This window comes from Garra rufa, chromosome 19 (assembly GCF_049309525.1).
Source record: "Garra rufa chromosome 19, GarRuf1.0, whole genome shotgun sequence".
NCBI classification, from domain to species: Eukaryota; Metazoa; Chordata; class Actinopteri; order Cypriniformes; family Cyprinidae; genus Garra; species Garra rufa.
Window position 1 is genome coordinate 21,134,704 of NC_133379.1, and position 25,371 is coordinate 21,160,074.

General features: G+C 39.4%; 2 protein-coding genes and 1 pseudogene across 2 annotated transcripts; all 3 read right to left on the reverse strand.

Annotated features, from left to right (window-relative positions):
* Positions 1-3,257: 3,257 nt before the first annotated feature.
* Positions 3,258-4,232, reverse strand: LOC141291910 (odorant receptor 131-2-like). The gene has a single exon (XM_073823911.1). It carries the CDS (start codon positions 4,230-4,232, stop codon positions 3,258-3,260), a length of 975 nt encoding a protein of 324 aa, XP_073680012.1.
* A 5,210-nt stretch (positions 4,233-9,442) lies between these two features.
* Positions 9,443-10,414, reverse strand: LOC141291911 (odorant receptor 131-2-like). Its single transcript, XM_073823912.1, has one exon. The coding sequence runs from the start codon at positions 10,412-10,414 to the stop codon at positions 9,443-9,445; it is 972 nt and encodes a 323-aa protein (XP_073680013.1).
* Positions 10,415-14,409: 3,995 nt separating this feature from the next.
* On the reverse strand, positions 14,410-23,951 carry LOC141292000 (odorant receptor 131-2-like; annotated as a pseudogene).
* Between the last annotated feature and the right edge of the window lie 1,420 nt (positions 23,952-25,371).

The following is a 25,371-nucleotide window of genomic DNA, read 5'->3' on the forward strand; positions in this document are numbered from 1 at the left end:
CGTCAATAAGCTGACGCGAAAGGCACTGTGAATGTTATCGTCATGATTAAATGATCTATTGGGTAATAATATTGCCATTATTGCATATGTATTGGGGTGTGATTGTTCAATGCAAACAGTCACAACAGACACATTTACGAGCACGTAACCCAACCCCTGCCCCTAAACCTAACCACTTGTCAATAACTTAATAACAATAACGAGAACTTGTCACTTCTCGGAGGCTGACCCGTTTTGGCCCTTTAAACAACATGTAATGAATCTGATCCATGATTTTGTCGTCACAGAGACATTTTTTCACATTGAGTGTTTTTAGGATTCAAGAGAGGAGACTCAGCACTTCATCGTTCTGTGCATTTTTGTACCGTTTCGTCGCATTCCCCGTTGACGCTGCATGCGTATGGGCTGAGTGGATGCAGAAGATCCGGGGGGATGACTTCAACAAAAATTTTAAATGCATATAATTCTGTGTATTTCAGTGTATTTTGTGCGTTTCTGTAATTTCTATTACTACATTTATTTTGTGCAAGTGAGGTGAGTAAAGAAAGTACCATCTTTTTCATGCATCATTATCTCTCTGGTGTTTATAAGCAGCACACACAGTATTTTACTACCTGTAAAAATACACAAACTTAGCTATATTAAATTGTTTGTGGTACCTACAGTTACAAATGTAAAATATGTGATGATAATATTGATCGAGCAATTGATGTAAGGTAAGTGAAAATATATGCGCAGAACTGAGAAAATAGTATTAATGGAGATAAATTGTAGCCTATCACAGCTAGGCAAACGTGTGAATGTTCACGGTGCATTTTATGAAAACAACTCTAATCGTAGTTGTTAATCTATATTTACAGTATAGGCATAATTGTCATTGCGTATGCACAGGGGCGGATTTAGCCATTTTGGGGCCCAAGGCAAACACAGACATGGGGCCCTCTACATATTTTGTTCCTCCTTGTAAAACTGTAAAATCGTATTCTCATAATATATTACCTGTGCAATAATATTTATTATCTATTCACAAGGAAGAGTTGCCATTTGTTCTATTTACCTTGGTTTCCAAGCAGAATCTCCCAAATAGATCTGTTTGCTGCTGCCTAAATTGGAAAAGTTGTTTATAGTCGTCTATCTTGTTTTACTAAAGCGAGAAACACACGCCATAAATCATGTAAATGATCAATATGGACACATAAATGTAAAATGCTGTATTACAGTCTTCGTCATTACTATAATGGCCAAAAGTGAACACGGAAGTGCTGTTACCTGCACAGGGCTTGAAATTAACTTTTTTACTTGGTAACACTTGTGCCCCCACGTTCAAAAAGTTAGGAGCACCAAAAAAAAAAAAAAAATTAGGAGCACCCAATTTGTTTTTAGTAATGCACGATGCACCGATCTTGATTATTCATGGCCGATTCTGATTGTCGATGTTTTACAAGCAAATGGGCTAATTCTGAAAGCCTTTAATATATTTATGTTACGCCTTAAGCAAGGGACAAGAATGAATGTAAACATGAGTACATGAACAAGCTGGTTAATTTCTCTATTATAGGTAGAGGCAGAGCCATTTAAATTAGAGGCAGCCACTGTATTTTTAAACAATCTACAGTAGAAATGACAAAAAATAAACGACACAGTTTGTTCTTAGTGGTGTTGACAAATGCAGCCATAATCAAAGAAGGCTACTCTGTTAATATTCAAATTGCAAATAGAGACCGAATTTTTCAAGCATGATACAGAGCTATAGACAACATTATCATCTTATTATCTGCTCACATAATAACAGCCTAGATATTTTATGTAGCCTAATTTGCGCGCATTGGGAAGTCACTCTCTAAACTTGAGGTATTAAAATTGCTTTTGAAAGTGCGTTCGCGTTTTATTTTTGGTTTTAACAATCGCGCGAAACTCTCGACGGCGCTGAGCATGTTATAGCCTAATACAAGAGATTACTTTTACAAAGCCATTTGAAAGTAGGAGGACACAAACGGGATTTTGAAAAGTGCGTCCTCAATGGAAATTACGCCCCTGCGTGAGTGGAACTCTGCCGCTGAGTTATCATTTGACTTGGATGTATGCTGCGTTGTACAGTATTGAGACGGAGGCGCCAGAAATGTATCTGACAGAATGTACGCTGTAGCACGAAATATAGAATATTTCTTCAATCACTTCCGCAGTTCTGCAGCAGATGCGACGTGAAATAATGGAATAGTCCAACAGTGTGGTGTTCGAGGGAGGCGCCAGTTTCCATAACATATATTCTATAGTATTCTGATGAGTTTTCAGAGAATCTTTGACATTTGCCATAAAGTAAAAAAAAAAAAAAAAAAATCACCTCGACCAAATTTTTTTGAGGGGGCCCCCTTGCAGCTCGGGGCCCAAGGCAACCGCCTACCTTTGCCTAATGGCAAAGTCCGCCCCTGCGTATGCAGCATGAGTCAAATACAATCTTCTGTTCGTGAACAGTTGTATTTCATTCATTATCTGACTATGCATCCGTGCATTTAATTGCCATTGGCTCGTGTGATAGTAATATGGATCTTAGTAGTATTTTTAGTGATACTAGACAATAATAACTGATACCCGCACGTCGGTGTAATTTACTTCCGGGTAAAGATAGGATCAGTCAAATGAAATACAATAAATGTACAAATAAATATTAGAAAATTAAAAAACGATCGGAAATGCGTCCAATTTTCTATTACTATTTTTTGATGACAACAATACATTTGGAAAACAAAATACAGCCATTTCTGCTTTTTTTCTTTTAAACAAAAAACCAAGCTGCACCCTTTTTTAAATTTCATCTTTCATTCCGAAATTGAATAATGAATGAACGAAAAAGTACACGGACCATGTTTGATCAACAGACAAGCATGTTTACCCACTGACAAGCAAAAGTGTCTCGACCTCATGAAAACAATAAAACAAGGGTAAGCAGTGAACTAGTTTATTTATAGGCGTCATATGTGTTTAAAAATCAGACAAGGTTGGATTATTAACATTTACATGTACATGATAAATTATACATATGGTATTTATATGCTGAAAGAGTATTCCTAAAATCAGTCTTCCTGTAACAGTGTACAAGTACAGGCTGTCTGCATAAAGTATAAAGATTCTTATTAGAATGAATTGTCTGTTTTCAGTAACATTTTCTTGTTTGAAAGACTTTTACAATGTAAAATCTATAGCCTACAAACAGACTGATTCTTTGCCTGACTTATTTCACTCCCTCATAGACCAGACATTTAATGTACATTAACAGAGGGCCTTACTTTGCATAAACGACAGCAGAAGAAATATTTAAATAAGGGCCACACGGCTTCATCTCTCATACCGTAGATCAGAGGACTCAGGCAGCGTGGCAGAATAAGAGTTATAAGATAATTTAAATATATTAGGTTTAAGAAGAGAGAAAAGCTGTTTCCAGTCAACATGTATAGTGTTCTTTCAATTATAGTATACAAGAAAGAGGTGAGACACAGTCCCAGCTGAATCAAGTGCAAGAGCACTGTTTTAAGGGCTTTCTTAGCAGAATCTTTATCAGAGGAAACAGACCTGGCTGTGATCATAATGCTAATGTATGTGAAAATAATGATCACAGCAACAGACACAAAATAAAGCACATCAAATGCTTGATATTTATCCAGCTGCCATTGGAATAAAAACAATTTTTCTAATGTGCAAAATAAAATACCAGACAAATAACTCGTGTCAATAACTAAAACTAAAATAATGTCTGTTATAAAATTTATAGAACTAAGCAGCCAGATGATTCCTATGGCAATTCTAGTCCTTTTTGGTGTGGCGATGCTGCAATGTCTCAAAGGGAAGCAGATCGCCACGTACCGCTCCAGAGACATCACAGCTAGTGTCAGAGGAGCGTTACGGAAAGTGCAGTGAGAAATAAAGACTAACAAAGTGCAAACAGATTTAGGTATTGGAAGAAAACAGAGAGCCAGTGTGTACATAACAGTTGTGACCAGCAAAAGCACAGAGTCATTCATAAGCATGTGGCCAAAAAGAATATAACGTGGCGTCTCATAGAATACGCGCTTGCTTCTCAGAGTAAAGAACATCACACAGTTTACAAAACAGAAGAACAGAGATGTTAACACAGTCACTGCAGTTTTAGTACTGAGCCCAACATCAAGGTCTAGCTTATAGATTTGCTGAAAAGTTAAAACAGACACATCCTCAGTTGTGCCATTGGACCCCGCCATAAGCTGAAAGACAAGAAATAGAGAAACCAGGCTTATCTTAGCAAGTTATACTAAAGATCATATTCAGAGCAATTTTATGCAATCATTTTACATCTTTTGCTTATGTGAATGTAAGATTAAGATTTTAAAAAATCTGCATAAGGTGCAACAGGCTCCAGACATTAACCTTCCATTTGCTCCAGCTGCAGATTCCACAAAAATGCATTCTGCTCCTAAACTTATATAGCAGTTATATGGTGGCAGACAGAACCACTTGGGTATACTGTATGTGTCACTCGGTGGGTGGGAGCCTTTTGGGTAGAGATCTCTCATTAAAGACATCCCGTCTGTCGTGTTCCATTGTCTTCACATATCTGTTAAAAATAATAAAACCCCACAATTGAGTTCTTTCCTTGTATCTGTTAAATCCATCCAAGACAGAAGACCAGACATCAAAAAACAGCTAAGATGGCAGGCCTATAGAGATATGAGTGGCAGTCTCCAAGAAAAGAAAGCACTACTTTGAATATTCTTTTGGTTAAGAGTCTGGTGATCCTGAGTCCGATGGTCCCAAGCCCAGTATTCCCAGAGCTTTCAAGTCTGGTGGTCCCAAGCCCCTAAATTTGGCCCTGTAGTCCGAGTCAGGGAATTCTGTGCCCAATGCTTTCAAGTTTAGTGGTCCCATAGCTCCCAAGTCCAGTAGGCCTAGTGGTTCCTATCAAGGCCATGGGGGGTTTGGTCTCTGTAATGTGGTGTCCACTGTGGTGATCACCAAATTCACTGACTCCTCCTTGTGGGGATCCAGCTCTGCCCTGGTGGCCTGAGGTCCCTTTCAACAGGCTTTTCCAAGGTCCTCCACTTTCCTGGCTCTGCCTTGGTGGTCCCCTGTTCTGTCTCCTGCTTTGTCTTATGCTCCTTGGTGGTTTCCAGTGTAATGAAGACCAGCTAGTAAGAGAATACATCTGCACATCTACAGATCCACGCTCAGTGAGGAGTGTGAAGCGCTGATCAATCACAGTCATATCTGTCAAGCACGTGAACACTTTAGCCAATCAGTGATGTTTAAAAATCGGCTAAACAGTGCTCAAATGTGAGCGGGAAATGCACTAATATTTCAGTACCGAAAGTACCAAACTCTGTACTTCTTGACAACTCTAGCTGAGATGTTACAATGTTACAGAGGACTTATTTGATTTCTTTGTTCCAGCATCCAAGTGGCCAATGTTAGTACTGAATAAATTATGTTAAAACATGTATAAATGACTCATTCTTGACAAAAGCTGTGTGCGTGTGCACATTTGAATAATGTCGGGCTGTAAATGGGTTCAGGCTTTTAAAAAGCTGTCAATCAAAATGTACTTTCTTTATCTCAAGAGGTGCACTTGTGTCTGAAGCTAGAAGCTGCAGTTTTTAGCTTCCATATTAGTGCACCTGCCTCCCATGTTGGAAAAAACAATTCAAGTAGAACAGAAGTTACATTGGTGCTGTGACCCAGATGAAAGTTAGGCTTAGGGCGGTGAGTGTAATGGAGGCCATCTAGTAAGAGCTGTGTGGGTAACTCCCCAGCTCTCAGGAGGCGCACTAGCGTCTTAATGCTAGAGGCTGCAGTCTTTAGTGTCCTTGTTAGTGTGCCTGCCTCCCATGTCGGAAACGACAATTTGAGTAGAACAGGAGTTACACTGATGGTGTGACCCAGATGGAAGTGAGTTTTTTCACAGGGGTGAGTGTAACAGAGGCCAGCTAGTAAGAGCTGTGTGGGCAAGCCTCACTTCCCTGATCTCCAGAGGCTCACTTGTGACTGACACTAGAAGCTGCGGACTTGAGTGTCCTTGTTAGTGTGTCCACTTCCCATGCTGGAAACAGCAGTTTAAATCTCACTTAGAGTGGGTCGAGTGGAACAGGAGGAGTTACTTGGCCGTGACCCAGATGGAAGTGACGTTTAGGGGGTGAGTGTACCAAGGCCACCTAGTAAGACCTGTGTGGATAAACCTCACTTCCCTGATCTCAAGAGGTGCATTAGCGACTAATGATAGACGCTGCAGTCTTTAGTGTCCTTGATAGTGTGCCTGCCTCCCATGTCAGAAAAGACAACTTAAATAAAACAGGAGTTACATTGGTTCTGTGACCCAGATAAAAGTGAGTTTTATGGGAGTGAGTGTAACGAAGGCTGTGTGGGTTAGCCTCATTTCCCTCATCTCAAGAGGTACACTTGTGTCTAAAGCTAGAGGCTGCAGTCTTTTGCTTCCATGTTAGTTTGCCTGCCTCCCATGTTGGAAACAACAGTTCAAGTAGAAAGGAGTTACATTGGTGCCGTGACCCAGATGGAAGTGACGTTTAGGGGGTGAGTGTACCAAGGCCACCTAGTAAGAGCTGTGTGGATAAACCACACTTCCCTGATCTCAAGAGGTTCATTAGTGACTGATGATAGACGCTGCAGTCTTTAGTGTCTTTGATAGTGCGCCTGCCTCCCATGTCGGAAAGGACGATTTAAATAAAACAGGAGTTACGTTGGTGCCGTGACCCAGATAAAAGTGAGTGTTATGGGAGTGAGTGTAATGGAGGCTGTGTGGGTTAGCCTCACTTCCCTCATCTCAAGAGGTGCACTTGTGTCTGAAGCTAGAGGCTGCAGTCTTTAGGTTCCATGTTAGTGCGCCTGCCTCCCATGTTGGAAACAACAATTCAAGTAGAAAGGAGTTACATTGGTGCCGTGACCCAGATGGAAGTAACGGAGGCCATCTAGTAAAAGCTGTGCGGGTAAGCCTCACTCCCCAGCTCTCAACAGGCGCACTAGTGACAGATGCTAGAGGCTGCAGTCTTTAGCTTCCATGTTAGGGTGCCTGCATACCAGGAGTTGGAAACGACAATTCGAGTAGGACAGGAGTTATATTGATGGTGTGACCTAGATTGAAGTAAGTTTTTCACGGGGGTGAGTTTAACGGAGGCCAGCTAGTAAGAGCTGTGTGGGTAAGCCTCACTTCCCTGATCTCACACTGATCTCAACTGACACTAGAGGCTGCAGACTTGAGTGAACCTTGTTAGTGCATCCACTTCCCATGCTGGAAACTGCAGTTCGAAACTCACTTGTTATTGCACCTGCCTCCCATGTCGGAAAGGACATTTCAAACAGAACGGGAATTACATTGCTGCCATGACCCAGATAAAAGTGAGTTTTATGGGGGTGAGTGTAACGGAGGCTGTGTGGGTAAGCCTCATTTCCCCTTATCTCAATAAGCACATTAGCAACTGACACTAGAGGCTGCGGTCTTTAGCTTCCTTGTTAGTGCTCCTGCCTCCCGTGCCAGAAACACTGGTTTGAATCCTGCTTGGAGCGGGTCAAGTAGAACAAGAGGGGTTACACCATCATTTGCATCACATTTTTAAGGAGTGCTCATCTGCATGGGATAACTATAGCAGAGAAAGTCCCTTCACTACTGCTTCGCCTGTATACAGCAAGTTTGTGTCAAGTAGAAACGGGAGGTTACGTTGGTGCCGTGACCCGGTTTGAAATGATTCTCTGGTCTGCCAGCTTCTCATGATCTCCTGCTTAGCTAGCTTCAAACCTGGAGTCACCTGATTAATCTACTCTACCTTGGCCTTTCAGCCTTCAGGTTCCATCCTGGTCAACCCCCAGTCTCCAGCCTTTCTGACTCAGTGGCGCTTTATTCTCTAGAGAACTAACCACTTACGCCTGACACTCATCAAGAACTGGACTGTCCCCCATCTTAAAGGGAACCCTGTGTATTAAGACCTGTATGGCTTAATTTACTGTAAACGATGTCTCTTACTAAAATATGTAATAGAAAAGAAAGATTTATGGTATTTTAAAAATCCACATTATTTTATACAAATTTTGGACTATGTGGGGCACCATTATTTTGATTACATAAAATAGTTGTACTCCGTGAGCTACTGGCACTATCAGTTGCTATTTTTACTGCAACACAACTCGGAATAAGCAACTTACTGATACTGAAACATGCTGATATGATGCCACATTGTGCGATTTTTAGTTGTAATTTTCAGTCGAAGGACAATAAGAGAAGCAATTTTAAATCTTCAATCAATCCTTTCCTAAAGATAAGAAGAGGAGAAAAGAATGGAAAGTTGCCTGTGGACGAATAAAACTTCATAAAGACCCACGTCTTTGTTCTCTCTACTTTAGCCCTGATGCCTTTAAGGCTTTTGACCTGTCCAAAATATGTAGAATACGATGTGGATTTAAAAAAAAAAAAAAGTAAATTTTTTTGAATGGGTTTTCTACTACATATTTCAGTAAGATACAGCATTTACATTACATTAAGCCATACAAATCTTAATAATAATCTTAATACCCAGGGTTTCCTTTAATATCTTTAAAAAAATGATGATGCATTAAATTATCTTAAAACATTTTTATTTTTTCATGTTTATACACCAATTTATCAGATTTAAATGAATGGGCCTACACTATAGAATCCAGGGTCTGACACTGCATAATGTTCACAGTCCCTATACAACCAAACGTATACATTAGCATTGTAAGTCCCTCTCTGTGCTACTATGTTTTCATAGGTCTGGGAGAAGCTGCTCTGTCTCTTACGTAAATGTACATGTAATACAATAATAGATATAATATATAAATAGAAGGGAAAATACCTTAAAAAGAAAGGACATGTTCATAGAATATACTGTGAGTAAGCTAGACAAAAAATAAATATTGAACTATTGAACTATTGAACTATTGCTGAACTATTTTTAAGATCACTGTATATATTGTAATACACTACTTTTATTACACATGCTCAGAAGAGTGAATTATTTATATATGTATAAAATCAACTATAAATTAATTTAGAAAATAAAAGTCAAAGTCTGAAGTGTACAAATGCATTTTAATGACTTTACATACAATCGTATATAGAATTTAATGAGGTGTTTACTGTTTTTTTTACTATGTTTTTTTGTGTGTGTGCAAGAGACAATGTTTAATTTCAGCAACCAGGCATGTTGAAACTTTTAAAAAATGGCTTCTATATTAGCATATAAAAAAATAAATAAACAATTGAAAGCATAAGAACACACACACACACTAAGATAACAGTCTTAAAAATATTTTTGGCAGGGAATAAGTTGATTTGAGAAATCTGAGAGTTTGGCAAACATGTTTATATATTGCAGTTATTATGATATTATGATTAAGGTTGCAAGCTACATTATCTTTTTGACAGTTTGTGTATCATATTACCATATAGTTAATGTACATTGACAGAAGGCTTTACTTTTCCTGAACGATAGCAGAAAAAATATTTAAACAAGGGCCACACAGCTTCATCTCTCATACCGTAGATCAGAGGACTTAGGCAGCGTGGTAGGATAAGAATAAAAAGATAATTTATATATCTTAGATTTATGAAGAGAGAAGAGTTGCTTCCAGTCATCATGTATAGTGTTCTCTCTATTGTAGCATACAAGAAAGAGGTGAGACACAGTCCCAGCTGAATCAAGTGCAAAAGCACTGTTTTGAGGGCTTTCTTAGCAGAATCTTTATCAGAGGAAACAGACCTGGCTGTGATCATAATGCTAATATATGTAAAAATAATAACCCCTGCAACAGACACAAAATAAAGCACATCAAACCCTTGATGTTTATCCAGCTGCCATTTGAATAAATACAATTTTTCTAATGTGCAAAATATAATGCCAGCTAAATAATCAGGGTTGATAGTTAAGACTAAAAGAATGTCAATTATAATATTTATAGAACTAAGGAACCAGATGATTCCTAAGGCAATTCCGGTCCTTTTTGGTGTGGCGATGTTGCAGTGTCTCAGAGGGAAGCAGATCGCCACGTACCGCTCCAGAGACATCAGTGCTAGCGTCAGAGGAGCGTTACGGAAAGTGCAGTAGGAGATAAAGACTAACAGAGTGCAGATGGACTTAGGTATTGGTAGGAAACAAAGAGCCACTAAATACATTATGGTTGTGACCAGCAAAAGTACAGAGTCATTCATAAGCATGTGGCCAAAAAGAATATAGCGTGGCGTCTCATGGAATATGCGCTTGCTACTTAGAGCAAAGAGCATCACACAGTTTACAACAAAGAAGAACAGAGATGTTAACACAGACAACACTGTTTTAGTACTGAGCCCAACATCCATTTCTTGATAAAAGATTTGTTGAAAAAAGAAAGACACGTCCCCAGTTGTGCCATTGGACCCCGCCATAAGCTGAAAGACAAGAAACAGAAAAACAAACTGATTTTTTTTTAAAAAAGGTACACCAATGCAATTTCATTTGAATTAAAAATGAATATGGTTAAATGTTTTCAACAGACCTCCTACACAAATGTGTCACCTTTCTTACTTTCAGTAAGTCAGACATTAAACTTCCATCTGCTCCACAAATTGCATTCTGCTCCTGAGCTTATATAGAAGTTACACCATGATCTTGTTATTGGGAGATACCACGTCTCTAATGAATAACAGCCAAGCCTTCATAACCAATCACATCTCAGCCTTGTTGTTACTGAATTTGTGCAACAGTCAATCACTGTGTGGTTTGTGGATTCTACAGAAATAAAGTAAATAAGTGCAATAAACTGAATCCAACCTGTCACTAAACTGTTGAAAATTAATGTTTGATGGCAAACATTGAAGATTAGCCAATAGACTGTTGATTCATTGAATGATATAATCTTCTCCACTGACATTAATTAGAAAAACTGGCCTTTCTTTATCTGCGTACCATAGCACTGTTTTGTTTTTTGCCAACGCTTTCAAGTGGCTTTGGTTAAAGATGGTTTGGACTCATCATGGTTTGGTCAGTTATCCGGATGTGCGGTTATATTGGAGATACTTGGATGTAAACAAAAAGCATTGATTGTATGGTTAATGTACTACTGAATTTGTTGTTCTGCTAATTTATGCTGTCTAAACCATAAAAAAAAAACATGTGGAGACTGCTAAATCACATAGAGGAACTTAGTAAGCAGAAAAAAGCTAGATTTTGACAAACTAAAGTCAATAGGTGGTAAAGATATGTGCAAGAAGTATTAATTAAGATTTTAGCGTAATATTTCAGCTTCTTGACTGGAAATGATAAGAACAAGCACAAATGTGGTCAAGATTTTTGCCCTGGAAATTCTGGTTTAGTTTAGCCAACCACATGTAAACACTTAAACCGTGACTACATCAGACGTGACTAAAGATTATAAAAATCATGATAATCTGTAGTTTTGTCTACACTAGATGCAGCGCCATGCAAATGGTAAACCGGTGTGGATTGTTTTTTATTGGCATTCTTTAATGTCTTTAAATAATGTACATGAGTTCTGATAACGCTTTTTTGTTTTATTTTTTAAGAGTGCGTATGTGTGAAAAAATGACAGAACCAATAAACGTAATGTTTTTGAACAAAGCGGGTGAAAGAATGAATGTAGCACTGGTTCCCCATGTATAAACGCAACTGGCACCATCTTGCATCTCAGTTAATGTTAATGTTAAAATGCCTTAGATAGCTTATGAAATACAGTGCTTTGCGAAAGTATTCATACCCCTTTCATTTCTGTCATGTTTTGTTATGTTGCTGTCTTATGTTAAACTGTTTTAAATTACTTCTTTTCCACATCCATCTACACTCCATACACCATAATGGCAAAGCAAAAAACAGAACTGTCACAACTTCATAAAAACTGATATAAGTACATTGCATAAGTATTCATACCCTTAACTCAGTTATTTGCTGAAGCTCCTTTACAGCCTTTTTGGGCCTTTTACAAGTCTTTCTGGGTATGATGCAACAAGATTTGCACATCAACATTCGGCAATTATCTGCCTTTCTTCACCTCTCAAGCTCTGTCTGCTTGGATGGGGTCTGGCAGACATTTTCAGCTTTCTCCAGAAATGTTTGATTGGGTTCAAGCCCAGGCTCTTCCTGGTCCACTCAAAGACATTAACAGAGTTGTCTATAAGCCACTCTTGCTGTGTGCTTAGGTTCATTGTCCTGTTGGAAGGTGAATCTTCTGCCCATTCTGCATATATTATCATGGAGCTCAACTAGAGTGACCATCAGGTTCATGCTCACCACTCTAGCCAAGGTCCTTCTTCATCACTTGCTCAGTTTGGCCAGGAGGCCAGTTCTAGGAAGAGTCCTGGTTGTTTTAAACTTGTTCCATTAAGGGTAACGGAGACTATATGATTCTGTGAACCTTCAATGCAGCAGATTTTTTTCTGAACTCTTCCCCAGATGTGTGGCTTGATGCAGTTCTGTCTCTGATCTCTACAGGAGTTTTTTTTTTCTTTACCTCAGGGATTGGTTTTTGCTCTGATATGGATTTTCAGCAAATCAGTTAGATCTTTTGTTAAGACGTGTACCTTTATACATCATACCCATTCGATTGAATTTGCCACAGGTTAGTTAACTTCATTCAAAGTGTAGTAACTTCTACAAGAAATATAAATGCTCCTGGGCTAAAGCTCAACTGTCCCAGATAAGGTTATGAATACTTATGCAATGGAATCATTTAGGTTTGTATTTTTAATAAATTTACAAAGATGTTAAAAACCTGTTTTTACTTTGCCATTATGGTGTATGGAGTGTACATTTATGTGGAAAAAAAGGTATTTAAAGCAGTTTAACATAAGGCAGGAACATAAAATGTAAAAAAAAAAATAATAATAAAGGGGTATGAATACTTTCACAAGACATTATAATGTTACTCCACTACTGTTGTAGCGTTTGTTGTTGCTTTGGCTGAGTGTTTTACATTTTAATGGACACTTTTTTATTATTATTATTATACAGGTAAAATAATAAAAGTTTTGTTAGGCAGGTAAACACAGAGGTAAGGATTAACCTACATTTTGAAAGCTTTATTATAGTTATTGTACTTTAGAATTAACAAGTTAAGGACATTTAGCTTATTTATATCTAAACCAAATTGCCCAGATTACATGAAAATCTATATTCAAAAGGAAAACACATTAAAGAGGCAACAAATGGAAAGTATACAAGGTTGTGCAGAGAATATTTTGTGAGTAAGCTCAAAATTCCTAAATATTCAACAAATTAGTGCTAAACTTTTTTAAGGATCATATATGTTAAAAATATGACACACTGCTTTTATTACAAAGATAAACTCAGATTTGAGTAGGTTATTTATATATGATCAACTACACATATGTGTAGTTTATAGATACAAAAAGCCTAAAAAGTCTTGCTTGAACAATGTACAAGTGCATAAAAGAGACTGTGCATGTTTTATAAAGATTGTATAAAATTTGATCAAGAATTCTTGTGAGCTGTTAAGTGTTTTTATGGCACTCCTATATATGTTTTTTTATTATTATTATTTTTTCCTTGTGCAGCCAGGCATGCTGAAACTTGTCAACAAACACTTCTATTGTCATGATCGGGGCTGTGGGTCTTCCCTCAGCCACCTGGGGTCGCTGTTTTCCCTTCCCTGCACTGCACTTCCCTGAGCGTTCACTTGTCCTGATTATGTCACCTGTCATTCCCCAGCTGTTCACAATCACCAGTGTCTTTATAATCCCACACTTCCACTACCCTGGTGAGTCTGCATTGTTTTCATAGTGCCCGTTCCTGATGGTTTGTCTCTGTTCTCTTTGCTCCAGTCTAGATCCTGTTTGTTGTGCCGTGTTGGCCTTTGTTTTGTTTGTTTATTTGTGTTTAATTAAAATATATTTCTTACCCGCTTTTGGACCCAGACCTCCCTTACTCACCCGTGACATCTATATGATAGAATATGAAAAAAAAAGAATAAAATATAAATCAAATATAAAAAAATATATATGTTAAATTATGCACATACTATATCACTGACACTTTCAACAATCGTAAAAATATTGACTGAGAATAAGTACTTTAAAGTTCTTAGTTCTAAGAATTGCTTGAGGGCAATAACAATTTAAAACAACAAGGACCCAAAACCTGTTTATCACCATGTCATATTTTAGAGTGAGCTTTAATGCATTTGTATGCAGTATTAATCCACAGTACTTTTGTGACATTTGAAAGATTTTTTATAATTAACATAGTTATATAATTTAAATATTATGCATTTATATAACAGTATTTTATAAAATTGTATATAATAAAAACAATAGGAATATATTTATATATAAACCAATTAAACTTTATAATTTAATGAACATCCGCTCAATATTAACATTTGTGTATCATATTACTATTTTACTTCCTTTCATACCATACAATGTATAATAGCAGAGGGCCTTACTTTGCCTGAACAATAGCAGAAAAAATATTTAAATAAGGGCCACACGGCTTCATCTCTCATACCGTAGATCAGAGGACTCAGGCAGCGTGGTAGAATAAGAACAACAAGATAATTTAAATATCTTAGATTTATGAAGAGAGAAGAGCCGCTTCCAATCACTGTGTATAGTGTTCTCTCTATTGTAGCATACAGGAAAGAGGTGAGACACAGTCCCAGCTGAATCAAGTGCAACAGCACTGTTTTAAGGGCTTTCTTAGCAGAATCTTTATCAGAGGAAACAGACCTGGCTGTGATCATAATGCTAAATTATATGTAAAAATAATAATCAATGCGACAGACACAAAAGAAAGCACATCAAACCCTTGAGATTTATCTATCTGCCATTTGGCTATAAACAATTTCTCTAGCGTGCAGAATGCAATATCTGCTAAATATTTGGGGTTGACAATTAAAGCAAGAATAATGTCGGCTAAAATGTTTATAGAACTAAGCAGCCAGATGATTCCTATGGCAATTCCAGTCCTTTTTGGTGTGGCGATGTTGCAGTGTCTCAAAGGGAAGCAGATCGCCACGTACCGCTCCAGAGACATCAGTGCTAGCATCAGAGGAGCGTTAAAGAAAGTACAGTATGATATAAAAACTAACAGAGTGCAAACAGATTTAGGTATTGGAAGAAAACAGAGAGCTAGTGTATACATAACAGTTGTGATCAGCAAAAGCACAGAGTCATTCATAAGCATGTGGCCAAAAAGAATATAACGCGGCGTCTCATAGAATATGCGCTTGCTTCTCAGAGCAAAGAGCATCACACAGTTTACAACAAAGAAGAACAGATGTTAACTGTAACAGATCGTCAGAGGCGTGTGGATCCATTTGCAGCTTTATTTCGTAGTCACAACAGAGTGGGTCAAACAACGGCAAACAGGGTCCACAAAGAGAATACAAACTCATTAACAGTTGGCAGGCGAGGTTCAGGGGCAGGCGGCAATACAGCAAATCCAATAAACAGTCCAGATCCAAAAAACACACAGAGAAGGGTCACAAAACGGGAAACAGTCCAAGGTCGGTTACGAAAGATCAATACTAGGATAAAGAAACGCTCAGAAATGACAGCCGTGGCAAATCAAGACTTCACAGAGAGGTGTTGTGTGTGTGTGTGTGTGTGTGTGTGTGTGTGTGTGTGTGTGTTATATACTATGTGTGTAATGAGGTGCAGGTGTGTGTGTGTGGGGTGTGTCAGTCCCAGTTATAAGGGATTATGTGAAATGAAGTCCGAATGAGACCGAATTAGTACTCTGGCGAGGGTTCCCTCTGGTGGTGCCCTCCCCCTGCGAGCGGCTCCTGACGTGAGGAAGCGCACGGCGCCGGGGCCTACCTCGAGGTCGAGGGGCCGGTTTCTCCGGGAACCTCCGCTGAAACTTATCAGTGAGGGAAGGGTCGAGGATATCTCCTGCGTTGACCCAAGAGCGTTCTTCCGGACCGCACCCCTCCCAATCGACCAGGTACTGAAGTGTGCCACCCCGGCACCTCGAATCCAGGAATTCATGTACCTGATAGGCTTCCTCGCCGTAGACCAGGAAGGGGGAGGTCTGTGAATCAGCTTCCCGACGCCTCCCCAGGACCCCCAGCGGGTTTCTGCAATGACATGTGAAAAGTGGGAGAGATACGATAATTAGCAGGTAAAGCAAGACGAAAGGATAATGGAGTTATTTGTCTAGTGATTTGGAATGGACCAACATACCTGGGGCTGAGTTTTCTGCATGGAAGTTTTAGTCGTAGATCACGGGTAGACAGCCAGACCCATTGACCAGGAGCATAGCCGGGACCTGGGCTATGATGCAAGTTGGCATTCTGGGTTTGTCTTCTGACGGCATGTGAGAGGTGAGTATGAGCCTGGTTCCAAGTATCCTCGCTGCGATGTAGCCAGTCGGTAACTGAAGGTAGGTCGGATGGTTCGCCTGACCAGGGGAACATGGGGGGTTGGAAGCCGAGGATGCAGTGAAAAGGAGTGATGCCAGTGGAGGGTTTAACCAGAGAGTTTTGTGCATATTCGGCCCACATGAGATAACGGCTCCATTCAGATTGGTTATTGTGACAAAAGCTTCTGAGGAATTTTATAATCTCCTGGTTCAGGCGTTCAGTTTGTACGTTGGCTTGCGGGTGGTATCCTGAGGTTAGGCTGACCTTGACGTTTAACAACTTGAAGAAAGATGACCAGAGTCTGGAAGTGAATTGAGGTCCGCGGTCTGAAACAATGTCCTCCAGAAGGCCATAGAATCGAAAGACCTGGTTACAGAGTTGTTCGGCTGCTTCAAATGCAGATGGGAGTTTCGGAAGGGGGATGAGACGGCAAGCCTTGGAAAACCTGTTGACTATGGTAAAGATCACTGTGTTACCCTGAGAATTTGGTAGGTCGGTGATAAAATCTATGGCAATGTGAGACCAAGGTCGCTGAGGCAATGGTAATGGTTGCAACAGTCCTGCTGGAAGATGTTTGGAGGCTTTGGAGGCTTGACAGTTGGAACAGTTGTTGATGAAGTGGATGGACTCAGTAGCTAGGATTGGCCACCAGAAGCGATTCCGGAGCAGTTGGATGGTGGCATTGATGCCAGGGTGACCAGAACTGGGTACACTGCGGACTTGAGTGAGTACTCCTTCTCTAAGAGCTTCTGGTATGAACAGTTTCCTGGTGGGCACACTGGAGGAGGAGGTGTGTGCTGATTTGCGTTCTCAATCTTCCTGATTATATCCCCGTGGACGGGTGCCAACAAGAGCGTGAAAGGGAGTATTGGTTCTTGGTGTTCAGGATGGGTTGAGATCTCAGTCTGACGAGAAAGAGCGTCCGCCTTAGTGTTCTTGGTGCCGGGACGATAGGTGACGGTGAATTGAAATCTGGTGAAGAATAGAGCCCTTCTGGCCTGTCGGGGCTTGGGCCATTTGGCTGTTCTGAGGTATTCAGGATTTTTGTGATCTGTAAGTATAGTGAATGGGTGTTTTGCTCCCTCCAGCCAGTGCCGCCACTCCTCCAAGGTTAATTTCATAGCCAACAGCTCCCGATTACCCACGTCGTAGTTGCGTTCAGCTGGTGTCAACTTGCGGGAGAAAAAGGCACAAGGGTAAATTTTAGCTGGGTTACCATGTTGCTGGGAGAGTATAGCTCCAACTCCAGTGTTCGATGCGTCTACCTCCACGATGAAGGGTTGATTCGGATCTGGATGGCGGAGAATGGGTGCCGTGATGAACCGTTCTCGTAATACATCAAAGGCTTGCTGAGCTTCAGGTTTCCAGTGTAATCATGACGTTTGACGTTTAGTCATGGCTGTTAGGGGTGCTGCCACTGAGCTGAAGTTTTGAATGAAGCGTCTGTAGAAATTAGCAAACCCCATGAAGCGCTGTAACTCCTTAAGGGTTTGGGGCTGAGGCCATTTTAGAACTGCCTCTACCTTCCTGTTGTCCATGGCGACTCCCTCCTGGCTGATGATGTATCCTAGGAAGGACGTTGATGTCTGATGGAACTCACATTTTTCTAGTTTGGCATAGAGCTGGAACTGGATGAGACGTCTGAGTACAGATCTGACGTGTTGGATGTGTTCAGGCATAGAGTTGGAATAAATCAGAATATCGTCTATGTACACGATAACCCATTTGTCTAGCATGTCTCAAAGACATCATTCATGAAAGCATGAAAGACAGATGGACTGTTGGACAATATGAAGGGCATGACCCGGTACTCATAGTGCCCATTAGTGGTCGAAAAGGCAGTCTTCCACTCATCACCTTCTCTGATACGAATTAGATTGTAAGCATTACGAAGATCCAATTTAGTATAATACTTGGCTTTGACGGAGTTGTTCTAGGGCTTCGGGGACTAGTGGTAATGGGTATCGAAATTTAACAGTTATCTCATTAAGCCCACGATAGTCAATACAGGGTTGGAGACTTCCATCTTTTTTTTTTCTTCACGAAGAAGAATCCTGCTGATGCCGGTGACGTGGATGGGCATATAAACCCTTTGGCTAGCTCCTCCTTTATGTAATTGCTCATAGCTTCTGACTCAGGTTGGGAGAGAGGAAAAATACGACCCCTAGGGGACGACTGACCTGGCAGTAGTTCAATGGTGTGGTCAACGGAGCAATGAGGTGGTAGTTGAGTCGCTTTCACCTTACTAAACGCCAGTTTTAGGTCCTGATAAACTGAAGGAAGTTTGGCGGTGTCGAGGTTGGTATCAGGAAGTGAGGGTGAATCATTTGAAATGGGTTGGATGGTTCATATACAATTGTTCTGGCAAAGTTCACTCCATTGAAGTAATTTTCTTTTTCTCCATGCAATGCGAGGGTCATGCTTATGTAGCCAGGGAAGTCCTAGGATGAGATTGTGGTGAGCCGACTGAATGGTGTAGAACTGGATGGATTCCTTATGAAGAGCCCTGACATGCATCTGGATCACTTCTGTGATGTTCCGCACCTTCCCCTCTCTGAGGGGTCTGCCGTCTAGCGCCTCCACTGTCAAAGGAAGGAAAGATTGGGTGAGAGAGATGTTATGCTGACGAGCAAAGTTAGTAGAAATGAAGTTCCCTGCAGCGCCGGAATCAATCAATGCAGTAGTTTGAATGATCTGATTCATGATACACAGGGTTACTGGTAATTGAATGGTTAAAGCACTATTTACACTCAACGCACAAGTCAGTCTAATGGGGCAGGTGGACTTGACATGACCAGCTTGACCACAGTAGAGACAAAGGTGATTTTGCATACGTCTCTCTCTTTCCTCTAAGGTAAGATGGGTGGTGCCGATCTGTATGGGTTCAGGAGAAATGGTTACTTCAGGAAAAGATTGGGTTGTGGTTCGTGGTGAGCAACGAGTGCGGATGAGGTTGTCGACCTGGATGGCTAACGATGAAGTTACTAAGTGAACGACCCTCGTCACGGCATGCCAACTCCGACTGGAGCTCCTGATTGAGTCCTCGACGAAAGAGCAATTTTAATGTGTCCTCAACCCACGTAGTTTGAGCGGCAAGGGTACGGAAGGTTAAAGCATAATCTGCTGCAGTCCTCTTTCCCTGAGAGAGATTTAACAGCTCCTCACCGGCGCTTCTTCCTCCAGCTGGATGTTCAAAGACTTCGCGAAAATGTTGCAAGAATTCCTCAAAAGTGGCATGAGTGGGAGTGTCGGCCCTCCATACTGCAGTCGCCCAGTCTAAAGCCCTCCTGGTCAACAGCGAACAGACAAACGCTACGCAACTAGAGTCCGTAGGATATAAAGCGGGTTGTTGGTTTACAAATAGCGAACATTGAAGCAGAAAGCCCTAACATTTGGTGGGATCTCCGTTGAATTTCTCTGGAAAAGTGAGTCGAGGGCTGATGGAGGCCGGTGAATCCTTGACCGTCGAAGCAGCTGGAGCAGGAGGCGGCGGGCTGGGCGCGGGGGCTGCCGTAGATGACGCGATCTGTAGGCCCTGCAGCGCTTTCACAAGCTCCTCGGTCAAGTTCGTTAAGCGGGTGAGCTGGTGGTGGTGCAGTGCGAGCTGGGTGGCTTGAGCAGAAAGCTCAGATGAAAGTTGGGCTACCGCTGCTGGATCACTGTCCGGCAAAGTCTTCTATAACAGATCGTCAGAGGCGTGTGGATCCATTTGCAGCTTTATTTTGTAGTCACAACAGAGTGGGTCAAACAACGGCAAACAGGGTCCACGAAGGGAATACAAACTCATAAACAGTAGGCTGGCAAGGTTCAGGGGCAGGCAGCAATACAGCAAATCCAATAAACAGTCCAGATCCAAAAAACACACAGAGAAGGTTCATAAAACAGGAAACAGTCCAAGGTCGGTAACGAAAGATCAATACAAGGATAAAGAAATGCTCAGAAATGACAGCCGTGGCAAATCAAGACTTCGCAGAGAGGTGTTGTGTGTGTGTGTGTGTGTGTGTGTGTGTGTACCTGGTATTCATCACGTTGTGGGGACCAAATGTCCCCACAAGGATAGGAATACCAGTAGATTTTGACCTTGTGGGGACATTTCTCAGGTCCCCATGAGGAAACAGGTTTATAAATCATGCACAATGAGGTTTTTTGATGAAGTAAAAGTTTGCACAATCTCCTGTGAGGGCTAGGTTTAGGTGTAGGGTAGGTGTAGTAGGGCGATAGAAAATACGGTTTGTACAGTATAAAAACCATTACGCCTATGGAATGTCCCCATAAAACATGTAAACCAGTGTGTGTGTGTGTGTGTGTGTGTGTGTGTGTTATAACTGTGTGTGTAATGAGGTGCAGGTGTGTGTGTGGGGTGTGTCAGTCCCAGGTATGAGGGATTATGGGAAATGAAGTCCGAATGAGACCGAAATTAGTACTCTGGCGAGGGTTCCCTCTGGTGGTGCGGAGGAGGTGGTGCGGAAGCCTCCTCTGTAACATTAACACAGTCACTGCAGTTTTAGTACTGGTGGCAGCATCCATATCCAGCTTAAAGACTTGCTGATGAGTGAAAGACACATCTCCAGTTGTGCCATGGAACCCGCCATAAGCTGAAAGACAAGAAATAATACTGATGAGAACAGTGTAAATCATGAAGTTAGTCTCATGATCCAGACCTCAGACACAAATGTGTTGCCCTTCTGCTGTGAATATGTCGGACATCAGCCTTCTATCTGCTCCAGAATGTGGTCTTATATAGCTGTAAGAGTATGAGAGGGATGGAACGAATTAGAGATTGAAAAAAAGTGTTTGTGGGTGGGGGTTGTAATTCTTAGAGTGACATACAGTGGGATTTTAAAGTAAAAATCTATGTAATATAATACAATATTATAAGAGTGAACTGAAAATGTACATGAATTTTAGAATGTCTTATTACGGTTAAAGGCAAAAGTTTACATACTCCTTGCAGAATCTGCAAAATGTTCATTATTTGACCAAAATAAGAGGGATTATACAAAATGCATGTTATTTTTTATTTAGTCCTGACCTGAATAAGATATTTCATACATATTTTTTTTTACACATAGTTCACAAGAGAAAATAATAGTTGAATTTATAAAAATGACTGTTCAAAAGTTTACATACACTTGATTCTTAATACTCTTTTGTTATCTGAATAATCCACAGCTGTTTTTTTTTGTTTTGTTTTTGTGATAGTTGTTCATGAGTCCCTGAACAGTTAAACTGCTGGCTGTTTTTCACAAAAATCCTTCAGGTCTGACAAATTCTTTGGTTTTTCAGCATGTTAGCATGTTACAGAAGGTTCAAACGCTCACTGATGCTTCAGAAGGAAAAATTATGCATTAAGAGCCAGGGGTGAAAACTTTTGAATGGAATGAGGAACCCTTCAGAAGCTACAGAAGTTACTGTTGTTCCCCAGAAAACAAAATAAGTTCATATTACCCTGATCTTCAAACTCAAAAATCTTTCCCTCCTCGGCTTAATGCACTGTGTTTCTTTCTGAAGCATCAGTGAGCGTTTGAACCTTCTGTAATAGTTGCATATGAGTCCCTCAGTTGTCCTCAGTGTGAAAAGATGGATCTCAAAATCATACAGTCATTGTTGGAAAGGAGTCAAATACTGTAAAGGACTTTTCTGAAGAACAGGTGGCAGTTTAACTGCTCATGATCGACTATCACTAAAAAAACACAGCTGTGGATAACAACACAGTATTAAGAGTCAAGCGTGTTTTAACTTTTGAACAGGGTCATTTTTATAAATTCCACTATTATTTTCTATTGTGGACTATATGTAAACATCTTTTATGTGAAATATCTTATTCAGGTCAGTACTAAATTAAAAAACATGCATTTTGTATGATCCCTCTTATTTTGGTAAAATAATTAACATTTTGAGGATTACGTGAGGTGTATGTAAACTTTTAAATTCAACTGTGGTTTTACTATGGTTTTAGACATTATATATGCAATACTTCTACAGCATTTATTAATCTTAGTTGATTTTAATTTGTGGATTTACTAATGCATTATTAAAATAACAAATTATGTTTGTTAACATTAGTTAATGCACTGTGAACTAACATGAACAAACAATGAATGACTGTATTTATATTACCTAACATTAACAAAGATTAATAAATAGTCTAATAAATGTATTGTTCTTTGTTCATATTAGTCAATATATTAACTAATTGTAACAAATGACCTCTTACTGTAAAGTGTTACCATTATTTAGCTAAACTCTATATTGAAAATATAGAAGCACAGACAACTATTTAGGCAGAGCTGAGAGAAGTCTGTCTTAAACTGCTCCCTGATCTCCTCATTATGACAAGTATGAATAATGTATGATCAGTCTGTCTATCAAGTGTGTTGTGTTTGTGAAAACATGGCTTCCTAGGGGATATAAGCCTCTGTGTACATGAAGCAGTCTTCCCTGTGAGCATACGAAAACAGAGACACACAAATCAAAGATTAAACATGTATAAACAACCAGTGGCCAGTTGTTTAAATACCATATCGATAAACTATAGCTCAGTGGTCCTTTTTCAGCAGGCCCATATAGACCCATATACTTTAGATTCATATATGCTTTCAGTTTTACGTACTATTTGGTAACAATTAGCAATACAATTACAATAGTCTTACTTTTTTGTTAACATTAGATAATAAACAACTTCACTCAAAAATAAAGATCTAGATGTAGATGAGTTTGTTTCTTCATCTGAACCGATTTAAAGAAATGTCGCATTGCATTCCTTGCTCACTAATAAATCATTTGCAGTGAATGAGTGCCATCAGAATGAGAGTCCAAACAGCTGATTAAAATATCTCAATAATCTGCAAGCAATCCAAATGACTCTAGTTCATCAGTTAACATTTTTTTAGGTTAAAAACAGTGAATTTGCAATGAACTCCTGTATTTGTAACTGTATTAAATGTGTATTTGTAATTAAGTCCTGTAACATTGCTTTCTCCAGTTAAAAAGTGGATTTTGATGTGAGAGGACAACTGGAGGAAGCGTCACTATGGATTGTGGATTTACATTTTGGCCAGAAGAAACCGTTTAAAGTAAAAACGCTTTAACAATGGATTTGTTTATGAAAACACACTTTTCACTTATAGGACATTATTGATGGACTAGAGTCATGTGCATTACTTGTGGTTTATTGTAATGTTTTTATCAGCAGTTTGGACATCATTCTGATGGCACCCATTCACTGCAGATGATCCACTGATGAAGAAGTGATGTAATGCTAAATTTCTACAAATCTGTTTTGATGAAGAAACAAACTCATCTACATCTTGGATGGCCTGATGGTCAATACATATTCAGCAAATTTAATTTTTGAATGAATACTTTTAATACATCTATTTGTTAGTTGATGTGAAGTGAAATTAACAGCCACCAGTGAAAGCCCTTGCTGTAGCTAGTTAGGATAGTTAGGTTAAGTTTATCCAGTTACTACTAAACATTGACATATCAAGGGAATTACCTGTAATTTTTCTTAATTGGCACTTGACCTCAGTAAAAAGACTGTCTCTGAAGAGAAGCCTTGTTTTTCCACTACATGATGACATGTGTCATGGGCTGCCTTAGGTCTGAAATAGCAGAACATTTTTAATAATTAATGACTTTTAATGAGATGGCTTTTAATGTTGATCTTAGGGGTGTTCTTGCTGCTCTCTTGTGTCTCTTTACTTAAATGTTTACTTAAAGATAGTCTGTCCATCATCATCACTATCATCATGACATTGTGATAATTAACGTGTTATTTAACCTTGGGAACATTCCATACAGTACATGTCAAACAATTAAAATACTGCAACGGTTTCACAATTCCAACTCACTATTGAACTCATACTCAGTTAACTTTATCAAAACACTATTTCTACAGAATGAAAGAAATGAAAAGTTTTACTTTTAACACGCATTGTAGTGTTGACTTTATTTCTCAAAGTCCTTCAAACATAGTAAGTAATTCTAAATAAATAAATAAATCTCACAACAAATACAGCTGAAGTCAAAAGTTTGCTAAATGTTAATTATTTTACCTAAATAAGAAGGATCATACATATTGTTTATTTAATACTGACCTGAATAAGATGTTTCACATAAAAGATGTTTACATAGTTCTCAAGAGAAAATAATAGTTAAATTTATAAAAATGACCATGTTTAAAAGTTTACATACACTTGATTCTTAATACTGTGTTAATACCTGACTGATCCACAACTCTTTTTTTTTTTTTGTGATAGTTGTTAACGAGTCCTGGACTGTTCTTCAGAAAAGTCCTTCAGGTCCAACAGAGTCTTTGGTTTTCTCAGCATTTTTGTGTATTTGAACCCTTTCCAATCTTTTCACACCGAGGACAACTGTGAGACTCATATGCAACTATTACAGAAGGTTCAAATGCTCACCAATGCTTCAGAAGGAAATACAATGTATTACAAGCCAGCATTGTATTACAAACATTTGAACGCAATGAGGATGTGCAAATTTTTCTTATTTTGCCTAAATCTATATTTTTTTTCATTTAGTTTTGCCCCTCAGAAGCTACAGAAGATACATGTTCCCCAGAAGACAAAATACGTCAAATTTACCCTGATCTTCAAATTCAAAAAGTTTTCACCCTCTGGCTCTTAATGCATCGGTTTTCCTTCTAAAGCATCAGTGAGTGTAATAGTCTGTAATAGTTGCATGAGTCCCTCAGTTGTCCTCGGTGTGAAGAGACGGATCTCAAAATCATACAGTTATTGTTGGAAAGAGTTCAAATACACAAAAATGCTGAAAAACCGAAGAATCTGGGACTCATGAACAACTATCATTAAATAAACAAAAAAAAAGTAAGTGTATGTAAACTTTTGAACGGGGTCATTTCTATAAATTCAACTATTATTTTCTCTTGTGTACTATATGTAAGCGTCTTTTATGTGAAATGTCTTATTCAGGTCAGTACTAAATCAAAAATAACATGTATTTTGTATAATCCCGTATAAT